Source organism: Gigantopelta aegis, chromosome 3 (assembly GCF_016097555.1).
Source record: "Gigantopelta aegis isolate Gae_Host chromosome 3, Gae_host_genome, whole genome shotgun sequence".
NCBI lineage: Eukaryota > Metazoa > Mollusca > Gastropoda > Neomphalida > Peltospiridae > Gigantopelta > Gigantopelta aegis.
The window spans coordinates 93,959,173-93,978,150 of NC_054701.1; the positions used below are offsets into that span (position 1 = coordinate 93,959,173).

The 18,978-nt window shown below is 40.9% G+C and overlaps 1 protein-coding gene across 1 annotated transcript; it reads left to right on the forward strand.

Moving 5' to 3' along the window:
- The first annotated feature begins 330 nt into the window (after positions 1-330).
- LOC121366976 lies at positions 331-18,470 on the forward strand. The gene is made up of 9 exons (XM_041491198.1): positions 331-455; positions 1,313-1,406; positions 2,236-2,400; positions 8,298-8,458; positions 10,955-11,042; positions 12,600-12,685; positions 13,184-13,436; positions 14,895-14,979; positions 16,019-18,470. Exons 1-9 carry the CDS (start codon positions 428-430, stop codon positions 16,544-16,546), a joined length of 1,488 nt encoding a protein of 495 aa, XP_041347132.1. The 5' UTR covers positions 331-427; the 3' UTR covers positions 16,547-18,470.
- Positions 18,471-18,978: the final 508 nt, after the last annotated feature.

Below are 18,978 nucleotides of genomic sequence, written 5' to 3' on the forward strand. Positions count from 1 at the left end.
AGCTTTAGTTTGTTTAGTGAGAACTATTCGTTTTTACGAGGTTTATTAGACCCTGGATTCCCATAATGTGAGATTTAGCCTCAACATAGCGAGACCTTTCTGAAATATAGAACATCCATTAATTATTGACGTTTACGAATCACTTAATTAATAAAAATACTCATAATTAATTAATTAACTAAGCAGGCTCTATTCCGGTGGTTGTGTGTGCTATCTTCAACTGAGTCATACGTCTGCGTTACGTCAGCGACGTTCTTCGCGTCTCCATGACGGGCCTGTCACTTTGACAGATGGTCGCCACTCTGTGCTATGTCGATAATGACTGGCATTTTACCTACGTCAGTCAAACAGCCAGTTGATCAGAAATCAATGTTCGTGGACATCCGGGGTTCTGCTTGGGCAGGTATTAACACTGGAATACTTTAACATGAGACGTCGGGATGTAATACTATATAGTAAGTATTTACCTATTACACGTGTAATATTAATACATCTTATACTGGGCGATGGTAAATTAATTTAATTTAAATGGTCAATAAAATGCATTAATCGCTGAATTAGAGAAGTGAAGATATGATTTTTAAAACCAAGATGGCGTAAATCTGATTTCTATTAGTGTAGTATACTGAACATTTTCACAACTATGAAGTTTTGAAGTTTGTAAAATTATAATCGATATTTAATGTATATGTTATATTCCTTTTTTCTTTTTTTTAAAGTCGAGAGGGATGGAATTTCTTTAGCTAATTTATATATGAAAAAACCCCATATTTTACTTTCATACTATCGCATCGAACATCACATCTCATTAGCATTACAGTATGCGACATATAACTTTTAGACATGTCTGTTATATGAATATATTAATAAAGATAAATTCAAAACACTGAAGTAATTTGAGGATGGCTGTTGTTATTTTATTAGTATAGATTTAATTGCGTTACTTACTGTAAAACAAAACTGTAATTTACTTTTCGAGATGGGGGTATTGTTGCATTTGGAAGTAACCAAAGATATGTTAGTAAAGCATCACTTTAAAAAATACTCTGTAATTATATATTTTTCAGTATTGTGTTTTCGTAACATTTTCAAAATTAGCATAATTTCAATGTCCGTTGTATTAGAGGTTGTGGGTTGTGTTTTTCTTGAAGTCAGTAGTATTTAATGACAATAATGTGTTAAAAGCAACACTGACATCTCCTCACTCTGTAGCATTCCACAATTGTATGTACTACTATCATATTAACTTTCCTTAAAAGTTCATTGTGTAATTCTGTTTGTGTTATCATTGTTTTTGTGACATTGTTTCCAGCATTTCTCGTAATGTGGGTCAGCACGTTTCGTAGTTTTGGAATGGAGTTTGATTTATTTCCTCGAGCTCCGGTCGCCAAAAACGACCTCGCATCGTAAGTACTCAAAACTGCACCACCCACCACCACCACCACCTACAACCACCACTACCCAACCCCACCCCCCCCCCCCCCCCCCATTAATCTAGTAAGCTACATTGCTTCGCCCTTCCTTTAAATGCTGTAACTACAATCCCTGTCACTACCTCCACTAAACCTCAAGCTGCACTCCTTTGCACCCCCCGCCCCCTCCACTACCACTGCTAGTACTTAAAGATGTAACATTTGCCATTATCGACTGGTCACGGCGGAACACCAGACTGGTTATGGTCAGACTGTCAAACCGTCAGATATTTCTTATACACTAACAGTATCACCGTCATAGGTCGTGTTTCCTCTTCATTTGGGATGGATATAATACAATGAAAGTACCATTTGTTTAACGACGAGTGAACGCATAGTAAACCACATATATCTGGCATCAGACGTAATAAATAGTATGTTCATTATGGTTATTGGTCGAGATAATGAGAGAAACGCACTCCTACCTATTTTACATGGATTTTCTCATAGACAGGACAGAACATACCATGGTCTTTCATGGATCATTCGTGGGGCGATCGATCTCTCGCCTCGGGCAGTTTCAGATATACATTCAGTTAAGTGTATCTGTTTGTCTAAGTCTATTTGTTTTAATCATTTATTTATTTATTTATTTATTTATTTATATATTTATTTATATATTTATTTATTTATTGTAAAATAAATAATTATATTCACTTGTATAACGTACAAGGAACATACTATGTAGTCTGACTATGGGACTTCCTAATCGCCTGAACCACCTGTCAAATGTGTACTAAATCAATCTTCGCTGTTGTTGCAGAGGAAACCTGACAGCGCTATTTAACCAACCTGGAAGTGGCCTCAACATGGGCGCGACCCAGCACGACACACACGACGACCTCACGGACCAGTCACACCAGTCCGTGCACGATAAGTGCGCCATCATGCACAGTCTGTCCGAGTACAACGTCACTAAAGCAGACGGGTAACGTTCTTTTCTGCATTTATTTTAAGTATTTGTGTGCTTATGTTGAGTTAACCCCAGTGTCGTCTGGCATTACGGTTTAGGCAGGACAGGGCCAGTCGCTGATGATCAGTTTCGACGTCCATTGTTGCTATTTAGTAAGCAGTGTGCGTTTTCACGATCACTGACTTTCAAGATAATATATTTTATCATGAAGAAATAGCATGCTAAAACTGAAAGTCATATTAATCATATTTCATACTGAATGAATGTCATATAATTTTCTTATAATGGTTCATTATCAAATACTGACTTATTACAAAGGAATACTCTATACTAGATGGATTATCATATATCCAAGTGTCATAATTTCATATTTAACTGTGAATTATCCGATTCCGCGCATAATCTGAATAATTAACGCGGGAATATCAACACTGAAGTATGATCAAAATCGTATCTCTGCACAAGGAAGTCGAAAAGATGTTTTAGGCAAAGTCGAGACTGCATCTATGATCCACTATCAGTTGGCCTCAGACCACAATTAATTTCGCTATATGTTTCTATATAGCCTTAGTGGCTATAACATTTTTATTAATATCAGCAGGCCCGTGAAGTTTTGTATGTACCTTTGCCTGCATGGGGGACACATACCCTGAAAAGGACAACCCCTGTTGTCCAGCTCTTTCTCCCAGCATATTGGTTTAAACAGACACACCCTCTAAACCAGGCCGGAGTACACCCATTTTACACAAAAAGCACTAATTTTGCATGGGCCGGAATTACCAGAAACAAGTCTTCAATGTCAACAAGTTACACATGTTTACAAACTACATGCTATCCCCTGTCACTTCAGTCAAACAGTTGCCACTTCATAGCTGTCTGCCATGAAATAATCACAGTCAAACAGCAGACTACTTGCGCAGTCAAATGTCCGGATTTTGGACAACCAAATGGGAAGATAACTGTAATCTGAGGCCAGGTGTTCATCCTCAGGAGGACTGCTACTACCTTAGGAGATCCGTAACACGATGTTTCATCCCTCCTGTACCGCCGTGTATGTTACAACCCTAGGGCCCATTTCACAAAACATCGTAAGTTTACGTCTGCGTCTAGCAGTTATACCGGCCATACATTCGCATGTGTTTGGCGCCTAGCAGTTATACCGGCCATACATTCGCATGTGTTTGGCGCCTAGCAGTTATACTGGCCATACCTTTACATGTGTTTGGCGCCTAGCAGTTATACTGGCCATACCTTTACATGTGTTTGGCGCCTAGCAGTTATACCGGCCATACATTCGCATGTGTTTGGCGCCTAGCAGTTATACTGGCCATACCTTTACATGTGTTTGGCGCCTAGCAGTTATACCGGCCATACATTCGCATGTGTTTGGCGCCTAGCAGTTATACCGGCCATACCTTTACATGTGTTTGGCGCCTAGCAGTTATACTGGCCATACCTTTACATGTGTTTGGCGCCTAGCAGTTATACTGGCCATACCTTTACATGTGTTTGGCGCCTAGCAGTTATACCGGCTATATGTTTACATGTGTTTGGCGCCTAGCAGTTATACCGGCCATACATTCGCATGTGTTTGGCGCCTAGCAGTTATACTGGCCATACCTTTACATGTGTTTGGCGCCTAGCAGTTATACTGGCCATACCTTTACATGTGTTTGGCGCCTAGCAGTTATACTGGCCATACCTTTGCATGTGTTTGGCGCCTAGCAGTTATACTGGCCATACCTTTACATGTGTTTGGCGCCTAGCAGTTATACCGGCCATACATTCGCATGTGTTTGGCGCCTAGCAGTTATACCGGCCATACCTTTACATGTGTTTGGCGCCTAGCAGTTATACTGGCCATACCTTTACATGTGTTTGGCGCTTAGCAGTTATACTGGCCATACCTTTACATGTGTTTGGCGCCTAGCAGTTATACTGGCCATACCTTTACATGTGTTTGGCGCCTAGCAGTTATACCGGCCATACATTCGCATGTGTTTGGCGCCTAGCAGTTATACTGGCCATACCTTTACATGTGTTTGGCGCCTAGCAGTTATACTGGCCATACCTTTACATGTGTTTGGCGCCTAGCGGTTATACTGGCCATACCTTTACATGTGTCTGGCGCCTAGCGGTTATACTGGCCATACCTTTACATGTGTTTGGCGCCTAGCGGTTATACTGGCCATACCTTTACATGTGTTTGGCGCCTAGCGGTTATACTGGCCATACCTTTACATGTGTTTGGCGCCTAGCAGTTATACCGGCTATATGTTTACATGTGTTTGGCGTCTAGCAGTTATACCGGCCATACCTTTGCATGTGTTTGGCGCCTAGCGGTTATACCGGCCATACCTTTACATGTGTTTGGCGCCTAGCAGTTATACCGGCCATACATTCACATGTGTTTGGCGCCTAGCAGTTATACTGGCCATACCTTTACATGTGTTTGGCGCCTAGCAGTTATACTGGCCATACCTTTACATGTGTTTGGCGCCTAGCAGTTATACTGGCTATACCTTTGCATGTGTTTGGCGCCTAGCAGTTATACCGGCCATACATTCGCATGTGTTTGGCGCCTAGCAGTTATACCGGCCATACCTTTACATGTGTTTGGCGCCTAGCAGTTATACTGGCCATACCTTTACATGTGTTTGGCGCCTAGCAGTTATACTGGCCATACCTTTACATGTGTTTGGCGCCTAGCAGTTATACCGGCTATATGTTTACATGTGTTTGGCGCCTAGCAGTTATACCGGCCATACATTCGCATGTGTTTGGCGCCTAGCAGTTATACTGGCCATACCTTTACATGTGTTTGGCGCCTAGCAGTTATACTGGCCATACCTTTACATGTGTTTGGCGCCTAGCAGTTATACTGGCCATACCTTTGCATGTGTTTGGCGCCTAGCAGTTATACTGGCCATACCTTTACATGTGTTTGGCGCCTAGCAGTTATACCGGCCATACATTCGCATGTGTTTGGCGCCTAGCAGTTATACCGGCCATACCTTTACATGTGTTTGGCGCCTAGCAGTTATACTGGCCATACCTTTACATGTGTTTGGCGCTTAGCAGTTATACTGGCCATACCTTTACATGTGTTTGGCGCCTAGCAGTTATACTGGCCATACCTTTACATGTGTTTGGCGCCTAGCAGTTATACCGGCCATACATTCGCATGTGTTTGGCGCCTAGCAGTTATACTGGCCATACCTTTACATGTGTTTGGCGCCTAGCAGTTATACTGGCCATACCTTTACATGTGTTTGGCGCCTAGCGGTTATACTGGCCATACCTTTACATGTGTCTGGCGCCTAGCGGTTATACTGGCCATACCTTTACATGTGTTTGGCGCCTAGCGGTTATACTGGCCATACCTTTACATGTGTTTGGCGCCTAGCGGTTATACTGGCCATACCTTTACATGTGTTTGGCGCCTAGCAGTTATACCGGCTATATGTTTACATGTGTTTGGCATCTAGCAGTTATACCGGCCATACCTTTGCATGTGTTTGGCGCCTAGCGGTTATACCGGCCATACCTTTACATGTGTTTGGCGCCTAGCAGTTATACCGGCCATACATTCGCATGTGTTTGGCGCCTAGCAGTTATACTGGCCATACCTTTACATGTGTTTGGCGCCTAGCAGTTATACTGGCCATACCTTTACATGTGTTTGGCGCCTAGCAGTTATACTGGCTATACCTTTGCATGTGTTTGGCGCCTAGCAGTTATACTGGCCATACCTTTACATGTGTTTGGCGCCTAGCAGTTATACCGGCCATACATTCGCATGTGTTTGGCGCCTAGCAGTTATACCGGCCATACCTTTACATGTGTTTGGCGCCTAGCAGTTATACTGGCCATACCTTTACATGTGTTTGGCGCCTAGCAGTTATACTGGCCATACCTTTACATGTGTTTGGCGCCTAGCAGTTATACCGGCTATATGTTTACATGTGTTTGGCGCCTAGCAATTATACCGGCCATACATTCGCATGTGTTTGGCGCCTAGCAGTTATACTGGCCATACCTTTACATGTGTTTGGCGCCTAGCAGTTATACTGGCCATACCTTTACATGTGTTTGGCGCCTAGCAGTTATACTGGCCATACCTTTGCATGTGTTTGGCGCCTAGCAGTTATACTGGCCATACCTTTACATGTGTTTGGCGCCTAGCAGTTATACCGGCCATACATTCGCATGTGTTTGGCGCCTAGCAGTTATACCGGCCATACCTTTACATGTGTTTGGCGCCTAGCAGTTATACTGGCCATACCTTTACATGTGTTTGGCGCTTAGCAGTTATACTGGCCATACCTTTACATGTGTTTGGCGCCTAGCAGTTATACTGGCCATACCTTTACATGTGTTTGGCGCCTAGCAGTTATACCGGCCATACATTCGCATGTGTTTGGCGCCTAGCAGTTATACTGGCCATACCTTTACATGTGTTTGGCGCCTAGCAGTTATACTGGCCATACCTTTACATGTGTTTGGCGCCTAGCGGTTATACTGGCCATACCTTTACATGTGTCTGGCGCCTAGCGGTTATACTGGCCATACCTTTACATGTGTTTGGCGCCTAGCGGTTATACTGGCCATACCTTTACATGTGTTTGGCGCCTAGCGGTTATACTGGCCATACCTTTACATGTGTTTGGCGCCTAGCAGTTATACCGGCTATATGTTTACATGTGTTTGGCGTCTAGCAGTTATACCGGCCATACCTTTGCATGTGTTTGGCGCCTAGCGGTTATACCAGCCATACCTTTACATGTGTTTGGCGCCTAGCAGTTATACTGGCCATACCTTTACATGTGTTTGGCGCCTAGCAGTTATACCGGCTATATGTTTACATGTGTTTGGCGCCTAGCAGTTATACCGGCCATACCTTTACATGTGTTTGGCGCCTAGCAGTTATACTGGCCATACCTTTACATGTGTTTGGCGCCTAGCAGTTATACTGGCCATACCTTTACATGTGTTTGGCGCCTAGCAGTTATACTGGCCATACCTTTACATGTGTTTGGCGCCTAGCAGTTATACCGGCCATACCTTTACATGTGTTTGGCGCCTAGCAGTTATACCGTCTATATGTTTACATGTGTTTGGTGCCTAACAGTTATACTGGCCATATATTTACATGTGCTTGGCGCCTAGCAGTTATACCAGCTATATGTTTACATGTGTTTGGCGCCTAGCAGTTATACTGACATACCTTTACATGTGTTTGGCGCCTAGCAGTTATACTGGCCATATCTTTGCATGTGTTTGGCGCCTAGCGGTTATACCGGCCATACCTTTACATGTGTTTGGCGCCTAGCAGTTATACCGTCTATATGTTTACATGTGTTTGATGCCTAACAGTTATACTGGCCATATATTTACATGTGCTTGGCGCCTAGCAGTTATACCAGCTATATATTTACATGTGTTTGGCGCCTAGCAGTTATACTTACTTTTATGATTTGTGATTCAGGTTTTACTTACTTTTATGATTTGTGATTCAGGTTTTACTTACTGTTGCTGTGATTCAGGTTTCACTTACTGTTGTGATTCAGGTTTCACTTACTGCAGTGATTTGTGATTCAGGTTTTATTACTGCTGTGATTCAGGTTTTACTTACTGTTGTGATTTAGGTTTTACTTACTTTTGTGATTCAGGTTTTACTTACTGCTGTGATTCAGGTTTTACTTACTGTTGTGATTCAGGTTTTACTTACTGCTGTGATTCAGGTTTTACTTACTGCTGTGATTCAGGTTTTACTTACTGTTGTGATTCAGGTTTTACTTACTGTTGTGATTCAGGTTTTACTTACTGCTGTGATTCAGGTTTTACTTACTGTTGTGATTCAGGTTTTACTTACTGTTGTGATTCAGGTTTTACTTACTGTTGTGATTCAGGTTTTTGCGGTGTCTGTGCGAGATCGAGGACGCGGGCACGCATGCGTGTCGTATCGAGATCGACCATCTGCTGGACGGGCTGCCGTTCGCCTTCGCGTCGTTCGCCAAGTTAGCTATCAACACCGACCAGAACGTGCTGTTCAGCATTTGGACGAGCAAAGGTAGGATTCCTCGTCATACTTTCTAGACAAACAAAGGTAGGACTCCTCGTCTTACTTTCTAGACAAACACACGTAAAATTTCTCGTCTTACTTTCCAGACAAACAAAGGTAGGACTCTTCATCTTACTTTCTAGACAAACACACGTAAAACTCCTCGTCTTACTTTCTAGACAAACACGTAAAACTCCTCGTCTTTCTTTCTAGACAAACACATTGTACGACTCCTCGTCTTACTTTCTAGACAAACATACGTAAAACTCCTCGTCTTACTTTCTAAACAAACAAAGGTATGACTCCTCGTCTTATTTTCTAGACAAACACATGTACGACTCTTCGTCTTACTGCCTAGACAAACACATGTGCGAGTCCTCGTCTTACTATCTAGACAAACACATATAGGACTCTTCGTCTTACTGTCTAGACAAACACATGTACGACTCCTCGTCTTACTGTCTAGACAAACAAAGGTAAGACTCTTGGTGTTTAGTTTAGTTAGTAAGACTTTGACCTGGCATAGGTGTGGGTACAACCAAAAATGTTGAGTTTCTGGACAAGCAAACGTAGGAATCTAGGAATGGTAGTGTCTGAACAGGGGTAAGACGCTTGACTTCTCCTCGATGTTGAGACAAGCAAACGTAGGAATCTAGGCATGGTAGTGTCTGAACAGGGGTAAGACGCTTGACTTCTCCTCGATTTTGAGACAAGCAAACGTAGGCATCTAGGCATGGTAGTGTCTGAACAGGGGTAAGACGTTTGACTTCTCCTCGATTTTGAGACAAGCAAACGTAGGCATCTAGGCATGGTAGTGTCTGAACAAGGGTAAGACGCTTGACTTCTCCTCGATTTTGAGACTAGCAAACATAGGCATCTAGGCATGGTAGTGTCTGAACAGGGGTAAGACGCTTGACTTCTCCTCGATATTGAGACAAGCAAACGTAGGAATCTAGGCATGGTAGTGTCTGAACAGGGGTAAGACGCTTGACCTCCTCGATTTTGAGACAAGCAAACGTAGGAATCTAGGCATGGTAGTGTCTGAACAGGGGTAAGACGCTTGACTTCTCCTCGATTTTGAGACAAGCAAACGTAGGAATCTAGGCATGGTAGCGTCTGAACAGGGGTAAGACGCTTGACTTCTCTTCAATATTGAGACAAGCAAACGTAGGAATCTAGGCATGGTAGTGTCTGAACAGGGGTGAGACGCTTGACTTCTCCTCGATTTTGAGACAAGCAAACGTAGGCATCTAGGCATGGTAGTGTCTGAACAGGGGTGAGACGCTTGACTTCTCCTCGATATTGAGACAAGCAAACGTAGGAATCTAGGCATGGTAGTGTCTGAACAGGGGTGAGACGCTTGACTTCTCCTCGATATTGAGACAAGCAAACGTAGAACTTTTGGTGTTAGTTTCTGGACAGCACAGCTAGAACACTTGGCGTGTATATTTGTTAACAAGCACACCTAGAACACTTGACGTGTATATTTGTTAACAAGTAAACCTAGAACACTTGGTGTGTATGTTTGTTAACAAGCAAATCTAGAACTCTGGATATGATCGTTGTTTAATAAGTGAAAGTAAGACTCTTCATCTGGCATTGGTTTAGAAACAAGCAAAGGTAGGACTCTTGACATGTTGGTTTGTGAACAAACACAGGTAGTGTTCTTTAACTGTGTGTTAGTTTCAGGGAAACACATGTAGGATTCTTAGCATGCAAATATTTAGAAAAACAATGGTATGACACTAGACAAGTATTACTTTTGAATTTATTTTCTGACTAATTAATGAAATTGTACATAGGACCTTCATGTTATACCCAAAACGCAGATCTATTTTTTCTACACCGTGAAGAGCTGACGTTATTTACAAAGGAGGGTGGGACAAAGTATAAATCGTATGACATTGATACCTGTATCTATTATGTACTTTGTGGCTGTCAAAGTAAGTTGTCGCGTTTACCCATTCTTCTCATGTTATCAGGTTTTATTTTCTGGGATTACGAGTATTTGTTTGTTGTTGCGTTTTGTTTTATTGTACCGGCCTCGGTAGCGTCGTGGTTAGGCCATTGGTCTACAGGCTGGTAGGTAAAGTGTCCGGATCCCAGTCGAGGCATGGGATTTTTAATCCAGATACCGACTCCAAACCCTGAGTGAGCGTTCCGCAAGGCGCAATGGGTAGGTGTAAACCACTTGCACCGACCAGTGATCCATAACTGGTTCAACAAAGGCCACTAGTATACCTTGCTGCTAATTGGAAAGAGTAGCCCATGTAGTGGCGACAGCGGGTTTCCTCTCAAAATCTGCGTGGTCCTTAACCATGTGTCTGACGCCATATAACCGTAAATAAAATGTGTTGAGTGCGTCGTTAAATAAAACATTTCTTTCTTTCTTTTATTGTTTGTTTGTTTTGTTTTGTTTTGTTTTAGGTTTGGGGTTTTAAAATTGTTTCTCGGTATTTTTCGCTTTTTCTTCAACTGTCCTTATAAGTGGTTCTTCAATTTCAGCTTACTACTGCAAGGCTCAGGTGGACCAAGAGGTCATGTCGTTCATGTGTTACCGAGATCTCGAGCATCCTGGCGCGGGCCAATGCAAGTAAGACCATCAATACATAGATACTTGCTCACCTCTTTGTAGTTGTCAATATTCCAGACGTTTGTTCATTCAGTGTATCCGAAGACCCACAAATACATTGGAACTGGGTCTGGGTCTGGGTTTGGGTTTGGGTCTGGCGAGTGTATCAGTCAAAAACGAAACGCACAGAATCGAATGTGACAAAACACACGGTAGCGTGAACTACAGATCTGGCAGCAGACGACACAGAAGATGTGCTATATTTAGACAGCGTCATACTCACCAGACCAAGATCCAAACCTAGGTTTGGTGTGTTTTGGGGAGTAAATAATCAAAACGACAATACTAGTATGTCTAAAATCATATTTCTGTATGAGAATGAGTTTTAAACTTTTTTATTTAAAGACAAATCGGTAAATGTGGTCAAAACAAAAGTGTGTACAGGGCCGTAGCTAGCGGGGGGAGCAAGGGGGAGCAGTTCCCCCCCCCCCCCGAAAAAATCGGGAAAGCTTAAAGAAAATTCTCTTCTTAACTGTTTAAGGAGTTTTAGACTATTAACTACTCAGTTGCACCCCCCCCCCCCCCAAAAAAAAAAATCCTAGCCACGGCCCTGGTGTATAAGTCACAATTATAAAATGTTTAAAGTTTATAGTTTGTCCAAAAACGTTTGAATGTGCACCTAAAGTGCACCCCAATGTTCTATACTATTAGTTATATCAAGCGAATGAATGTGCACCTAAAGTGCACCCCAATGTTCTGCACTATTAGTTATATCAAGCGAATGAATGTGCACCTAAAGTGCACCCCAATGTTCTGCACTATTAGTTATATCAAGCGAATGAATGTGCACCTAAAGTGCACCCCAATGTTCTGCACTATTAGTTATATCAAGCGAATGAATGTGCACCTAAAGTGCACCCCAATGTTCTGTACTATTAGTTATATCAAGCGAATGAATGTGCACCTAAAGTGCACCCCAATGTTCTGTACTATTAGTTATATCAAGCGAATGACTTTTCTGTAATACGGGGCGGGACGAAGCCCAGTGGTAAAGCGCTCGCTTGATGTGCGGTCGGTATGGGATCGATCCCCGTCGGGCTATATCTTGTTCCAGCCAGAGTAACCACGACTGGTGAATCAAAGGCCGTGGTATGTGCTATACTCTCTGTAGGATGGTGCATATAAAAGATCCCTTGCTACTAGTTGAAAACTGTAGCGGGTTTCCTCTCTGTGACTGTGTCAAAATTACCATATGTTTGACATCCAATATTCGATGATTAATACACAATCAATGATTTAGTGGTGTCGTTAAACAAAACAAACGTTTTTCTCCGTAATATTGTTAAACATACAGACATATTTTCACTCATGATACAGTGAGAAATATCAGAGACTTTTTTACATTAGATTGTTAAACATACAGACATATTTTCACTCATGATACAGTGAGAAATATCAGAGACTTTCTTACATTAGATTGTTAAACATACAGACATATTTTCACTCATATATGATACAGTGAGAAATATCAGAGACTTTCTTAGATTAGATTGTTAAAAATTACTTCTCTTTTTCAAGGTCACACACATACCTCTGCGAGTTGGCAAACTGTCTGAGGGCTTCCGTACACACAAATCATTTAATGAAGGCTATCTTCTTGGCCTGTGAGTATTTCTTTACCAGTACGTTGAGTAATTAAAATCAGTCACTTCTTTTAACTTTATTCATTCATTCATTTATTTATTTATTCATTTATATTTTTATTTATATATATTTATATTTATTTGTTTATTTAATTTATCCATTCATTAATTTCAGTATTAAAAACGTCTTATTTGTATAAATATATTTATTGAATTCATTGTTTAACGGTAGACTTGACTTTGGAGATCGTAAACTCTAAGTCACCATAAATAATTAGTTTAAGATAATATAAAATATGGCATCATTTTAAATCATAGGCCTACTATGTTTTTTATTCATTATAATAGTGTATGTATTAACTATATTTGGTTTAAATAGAGACTTATTTGTATTGTTATATGTACTGAATTGTTTGGTGTGTATTACTCTAGCCTATTGCTGTTACCCATGACATTAAAAACGTTTACAACTTTTCAAATGTTTGTGATCATTTTCATCAAGTCAAAATTTCTTGTCAGGCGTGAAGGAGTCAACAATTCGCATGTCACACCTCCTAAACGACCCGTTCCGTCACGTGATAAAGACCACGCCCCCGACAACCAGATACAACAAAGACAACGGCATACGTACCTCCCAGATCCTGTTGATCGAGGCGCTGGTGGGCGGGGTAGTGGGCGGGGTCATCATTATGACTATCCTCATTTGTCTGGTGAAGATGTGTCGAGCGCGTGTCCTAGAACGTCGTAACACGGTCGAGAGACGACCTAAGAGGTAGGCTGATGGTATTTACCAGTGTAGTGTTTTTGAAAATGAATTCAAGCCTTAAACGGTTTCTTATCTAACAAGTCCAGTGACAATCAGCGGTGTATTTTGTTTATCTACGAGATGAATTCCTCACGTTACTTTGTTAACAGAAAAAGCAGGTGAATTCTTCGGCTCAACTAAAAAGTTAAAGTCTGTTTTTGTTTAACGACACCACTGGAGCACATTGATTAATTAATCATCGACTATTGGATGTCAAACTCAAATTCTGACACGTAGTCATCATAGGAAACCCGATACATTTTTCTTAATGCAGCAAGGGATCTTTTATATGCACTTTCCAACAGACAGGAAATCACATACCAAGGCCTTTAATCATTCGTGGTGCACTGGTTGGAACGGGAAAAAACCCAATGGATCCACCGAAGTGGTTCGATCCTGCGACGCAAGCACATCAAGCGAGCACTCAACCGATTGAGCTAAATCTCGCTATTCGACTAAAAAGTCACCTTTTTCTCACTTCGTGGATGAGGCCCCTGCGTGTGCTGTAACCTCACCGTGGTGCAGGGGTGTAACATTCTCTTTGAGAATGGCCAATACAGCACAAAATTGAAGTTTTGAGTAAAATTCAGTATCCGTAAAATTCTGTGATATTTGTGTTTTTGCACAGTTCTTTACACTGTTTTGGTTTAAGTCTTGAATTTTTATATTGATGTTGATCATCACTTTATTTATTTGCATTACCATAGTTTGACACCCAATAGCCGATGTATTTTTCGTGCTGGGGTGTCGTTAAACATTCATTCATTCATTCGTGGATGAGGTGGTAGGGGGGACACTGGCCCTGCCACTCGACTATTGTTAGGTACGGAATTAGCATTTCTGAATTACCAAATGTTTGACACCCATTAGCAGGTGATGAATACATTATTGGGCTCTAGCTGCGTCGTTAAACGAAACAAACTTTAATTTTAGCATTCGTGAATCAAGGATTTGCAAATAATGATAAACAATTCATTATCATTTTAAGTGTTAACCACAGTTATTAAACAAAATTAAAGTACAGTGTCACATCGGAAAACATTTCAACAAGTTAGATAATTTTAATTTCCAATGTATTTTTAAACATTAAAGTCTCCCAAATACCAATGGCCATAATTAACTCTGTTACAGAATTGTCAAAAAAAGTCAACTTTTCTTCAACTCGAACGTTTATATTAAATGCGTCTTATGTCAAGACTATACAAAAAATATTAGGGTGGGTGACGGTTGCATCCTCTCCACTTTTGTGAAGTTCTTGATATTTCAAAGATGGGTCGTGTACTTTGAGAACTTAGACCTTTGTGAGGGGGAGAGGGCGGAGGGTGGATGTAGATACTACTGAAAGGTAGTGAACTGTAAATCAATATAGCACTATACACAAATGCCGGACTGCTGTGATTTAAAATGTCATTTTGTGTTTCACAGCGTCTCGCCCACACCCAAGAGTCACCAGACCTGCGATAGCTACAACAAGCGAGAATCCAACGTCTACGACGTCCTCGACGAAACGGTGAGACGACGACGTCATATATGTTACAGTGATTTTAGTCTTAACTGTTAAACTGCTCCGTGGGCTACAGCATGACACACTAAGAAAGATCTGATAGCTAGATTTTTAGTTTTTGTTTAACCAAATAGCAATAGGTCTCTCTGTCATACAACACTATGTTCATATTTATGGAAGGGTGGTGAGCCTAAGTACTAAATTAGGACAGTTTGTAAATATTATATAAGTAATAACGACTTGTTGGTGTTGTGGTTAAGCCATAGGACATAAGGCTGGTAGGTACTGGGTTCTCAACCTGGCACCAGCTCCCATCCAGAGCGAGAGTAAGGACGTATTCTTAGATTACTCCTTGTTCGTTCTTTTACCAAGAACTGAATATAGCAATAATGATCTGAGTAAAAGCGAATCACTTAAAAGCATACTGTCACGGATTTAAGGACCTTATTTCTCTAAAAATGAATAATAAATAAAAATTACATTAATTGTTGGAAACCAAATCTAGCTATCGCATCACCTTAACTGAGCCATGATGGAGTGAAATCCATGTAAACCTTCTCGTCAATTTTAGTTTTTGAATTATGGACCATTGCCATAATTCAGTTATTTTTACAAAATATCATTAATAAATGGAGTATGGTGGTTATGAAGATGATTGAATAAAGTACATTTAGGGACAAATCAAATTATTTTTGTTCAGGTAATACTTTGTTAGACCATTAAATAGGTCAGTGGTCTGTGACAATATGCCTTTAATATATAGGATATAACGTTGAAGTAGGGTCAGTGTTGAACAAACAAAGTGTGTTGTGATTTTCGAAAAGGTTGCATACATGATTGTTTATGAGTAGTTAGGCCCACACTAATACTGTAGCTGGTTATTTGTTGTTTTTATTTGTTTGCTGACACCAGTTTGTTTGGTAATATGCAATAAATTGAATTGAATTGAATATAGCCTACTAGTATTTCAACTATATTTAATACAGATCTTTTCTCTATTGTGTAGTTACCTGTAGTTAACACCAAGTGTTGTTGTTGTTCGCAGAGTATCTCGAGTCGTCAGAACATCGCCCGGACAGCGTCCAACGACGTGCCTGACGTCCTCGGCACGGTTCACTCCAAGAATCACGGCAACAACCGCACCGACTACTCCATCCTGCGCGAGACCGGCGGCAACTCGGCCGACAGCGAGGACTACAACCGACTGCGGAATCTCACCCCCGTCATCGCCCACCCGGGCGTCTACAGGAACGCCCTCACCGACAGCGCTGTCCCACCAGGTAGACCGCCCACCGACGACTACGACCACATACCGTCAGAGATGGCGACGTTCTCGCCCGCGCCGCTGACCCCGCCGAGGAAGTTCTCGAAGAGCATCATCGACCTGGACGGGGAAGTCGTGGAGTACACCAAGGTGGACAAGGTGCCCAAGAAGTCGCCCAAACCCAAACCGAGGCTGCAGATCAAGGAGGTCGCTGACACGGGATCAGACAGCAGCAGCGTGAACGGAAATCCAAACTACTTTATTCTAGAACCGCATGCGAACGAGGCAGCCACCACAGAGTCCAGTTAATATACAGTCCAGATGATAGAGCCCAGTTGAGAGTCTAGTGAAACAAGAGTCTAGTGAAACAGGAGTCCAGTTAATAGAGTCCTGATGATAGTCCACTTAAAGGGTACAGATGATAGTCCAGTTCAGAGTCTAGTTAAAGAGTCCAGTTAAGGTCCGGTTAATAGAGTCCAGTTGAAAGGCCACTAAAATACAGAGTTTAACTTTAAGACTCTTTCAATGGATTGATGTAAGCAGTCGAGATCTGAAACCATTAGCATTTTTTAAAATGTATCCTTGCACAAGGCAGAGTAAAAAGGAACATTTGACAATACCGCGACTTCCCTGTGAGTCGCAGTCTTCTGTTTCGCGGGAGAAGTACGGAGATCAAATAAAACTACTATCATAGTTTGACACGTTGTACATGATGAGAACGCAACCGCCATGCGGGAAGAAGACGTTTAGTTTAAATGCATCATGTGATGGTTATGGGGTCATCTAAACCATATCACTGGCTTTAAAATGTTCCCTTGTTGTATCGAACTCTTTCGAGTCAGACTAATTTGCTGCTGTGCTCTGTGGAAGTGCTCGAACAGGACAGAAGTTGTATTATTAATGTCCATACAGACGGAGAAGAAAGAAATGTTAATGTAACGGTCCACTGTCACGTGGTTTATCAGGGACGCTTAAGTGTCGAACAGTTCTGAAGCAGGGATTCCTTTCCACATAGGCTACACTTACCGTTAACAGCAACGTGTCATTTTGGTGTATGTTATTCAAGCATCATAAGCGAATGAAAAAGTTAATCTGAGATAAAAGGAACACACTGTAAGAATGCAGAGAAACGACTTGTGTGTAGTGAATTCATTATATCATTGTGAGGTGAACATATCATACTGTTTTCCTGCTAATTTGTTACCTAAATTGCAGTATTTGGGAAAATATCGTTATACTAATATTTTACGTCTATTATTTCTATAAAATTATTCCTCACACGGAAATAACTATACACAAAGAGGGTAAGACAATACAATACCAATCCTTTAATATGTGACAATATTAGGTTTTTCTATTATATCAGTTATTATCACCGGGACAGTATTTATCCATAGCAGAGAGTCACGACAATGACGGATTAGTGTTTCAAATCAACTAAACCCGAGTTTCTACTGGAGGATGGTTACAGCCCCTCCCCACTATTTCCCCCCTATTCACGGTAATACTATAAAAACCAGTTAAAAACTTAGTCAAAACAAGCTTATGTTTAACTGAGCAGTAATGTTTTCTAATAAGTATCTTGGACTTATCTTCAAGTCTTTAGCAAAAGCCAGTGTCTATAAGTGTCGGTTAGAAGTAATGTACAGTTGCAAGAGGAACGACAACCGTCCGAGAGTTTTTATTCCTTGCTAATGAAGATTGGAATGGGTAAATACAATATAGTTTTATGCCTGGTAAATTTGGGGTTTTTTTTAATGCATTATGCAATTTGATTTGGGGACTAGTATAATATACACGTGTATGTTGTATCATGCCCAGCGGGTATTGTATTTAAATATAAATTGTTTTATTGTAATTAAATAACATTAAGTCTTAAATTGAAGACGTCTTGACGTGCCTTTTATTTCTAAAAACAACATGAAGTCCGAGCTCATGTTTGTCCAGATTCATATGTATTATATAAAACATTTTAAAAACTGAACATATCCCATATGGCGAATTTCCTTCAACTAGCATGTTAAACCATGCCATGGACAAGAAACAAGGTTTTTGTTTCTTTGAAATATATGTTTTTATATGTTTTAGGAGAACGCGATTTATGTTATATATAATTATATATATATGTTTTGTAATGTTATAATGTCCCTACGTTAATATTAAGTTATAGCAGTCAAAGCATAAACAGACTGTTGTAGTATTATATGTCAATAAATATGAATTATTTCACGTGTTTCATGTTTATTTGTTATCGATTGTGCAGTTGTATAAAGGGTCGGTGGCACATGGCTTTCAAGTAGTGGAGAATGTACGAGTAGGTGAGGATTCGCAACAAAAAATAATCTACAGCTGGAACTATTGTGTGATATTTAAGAGATGGTTGTTGTTGTTTTAACGACACCACCAGAACACATTTATTTTATTTATTAATCATCGGCTATTAGATGTCAAACATTTGGTCTGGGATCGATCTCCATCGATGGACCCATTGGACTATTTGTCGTTCCAGCCAGTGCACCACGACTGATATATCAAAGGCCGTGGTATGTACTACCCTGTCTGTGGGATGGTGCATATAAAAGGACTATTGCTGCTAGTAGCCCATGAAGTGGCGACAGCGGGTTTCTGCTCTCAACGCCATATAATCATAAATAAAATGTGTTGAGTGCGTCGTTAAATAAAACATTTCTTTCTTTTTCTTTTTTTCGCCGTTCGTGAGTACTTGGGCTAGCGACACCTCA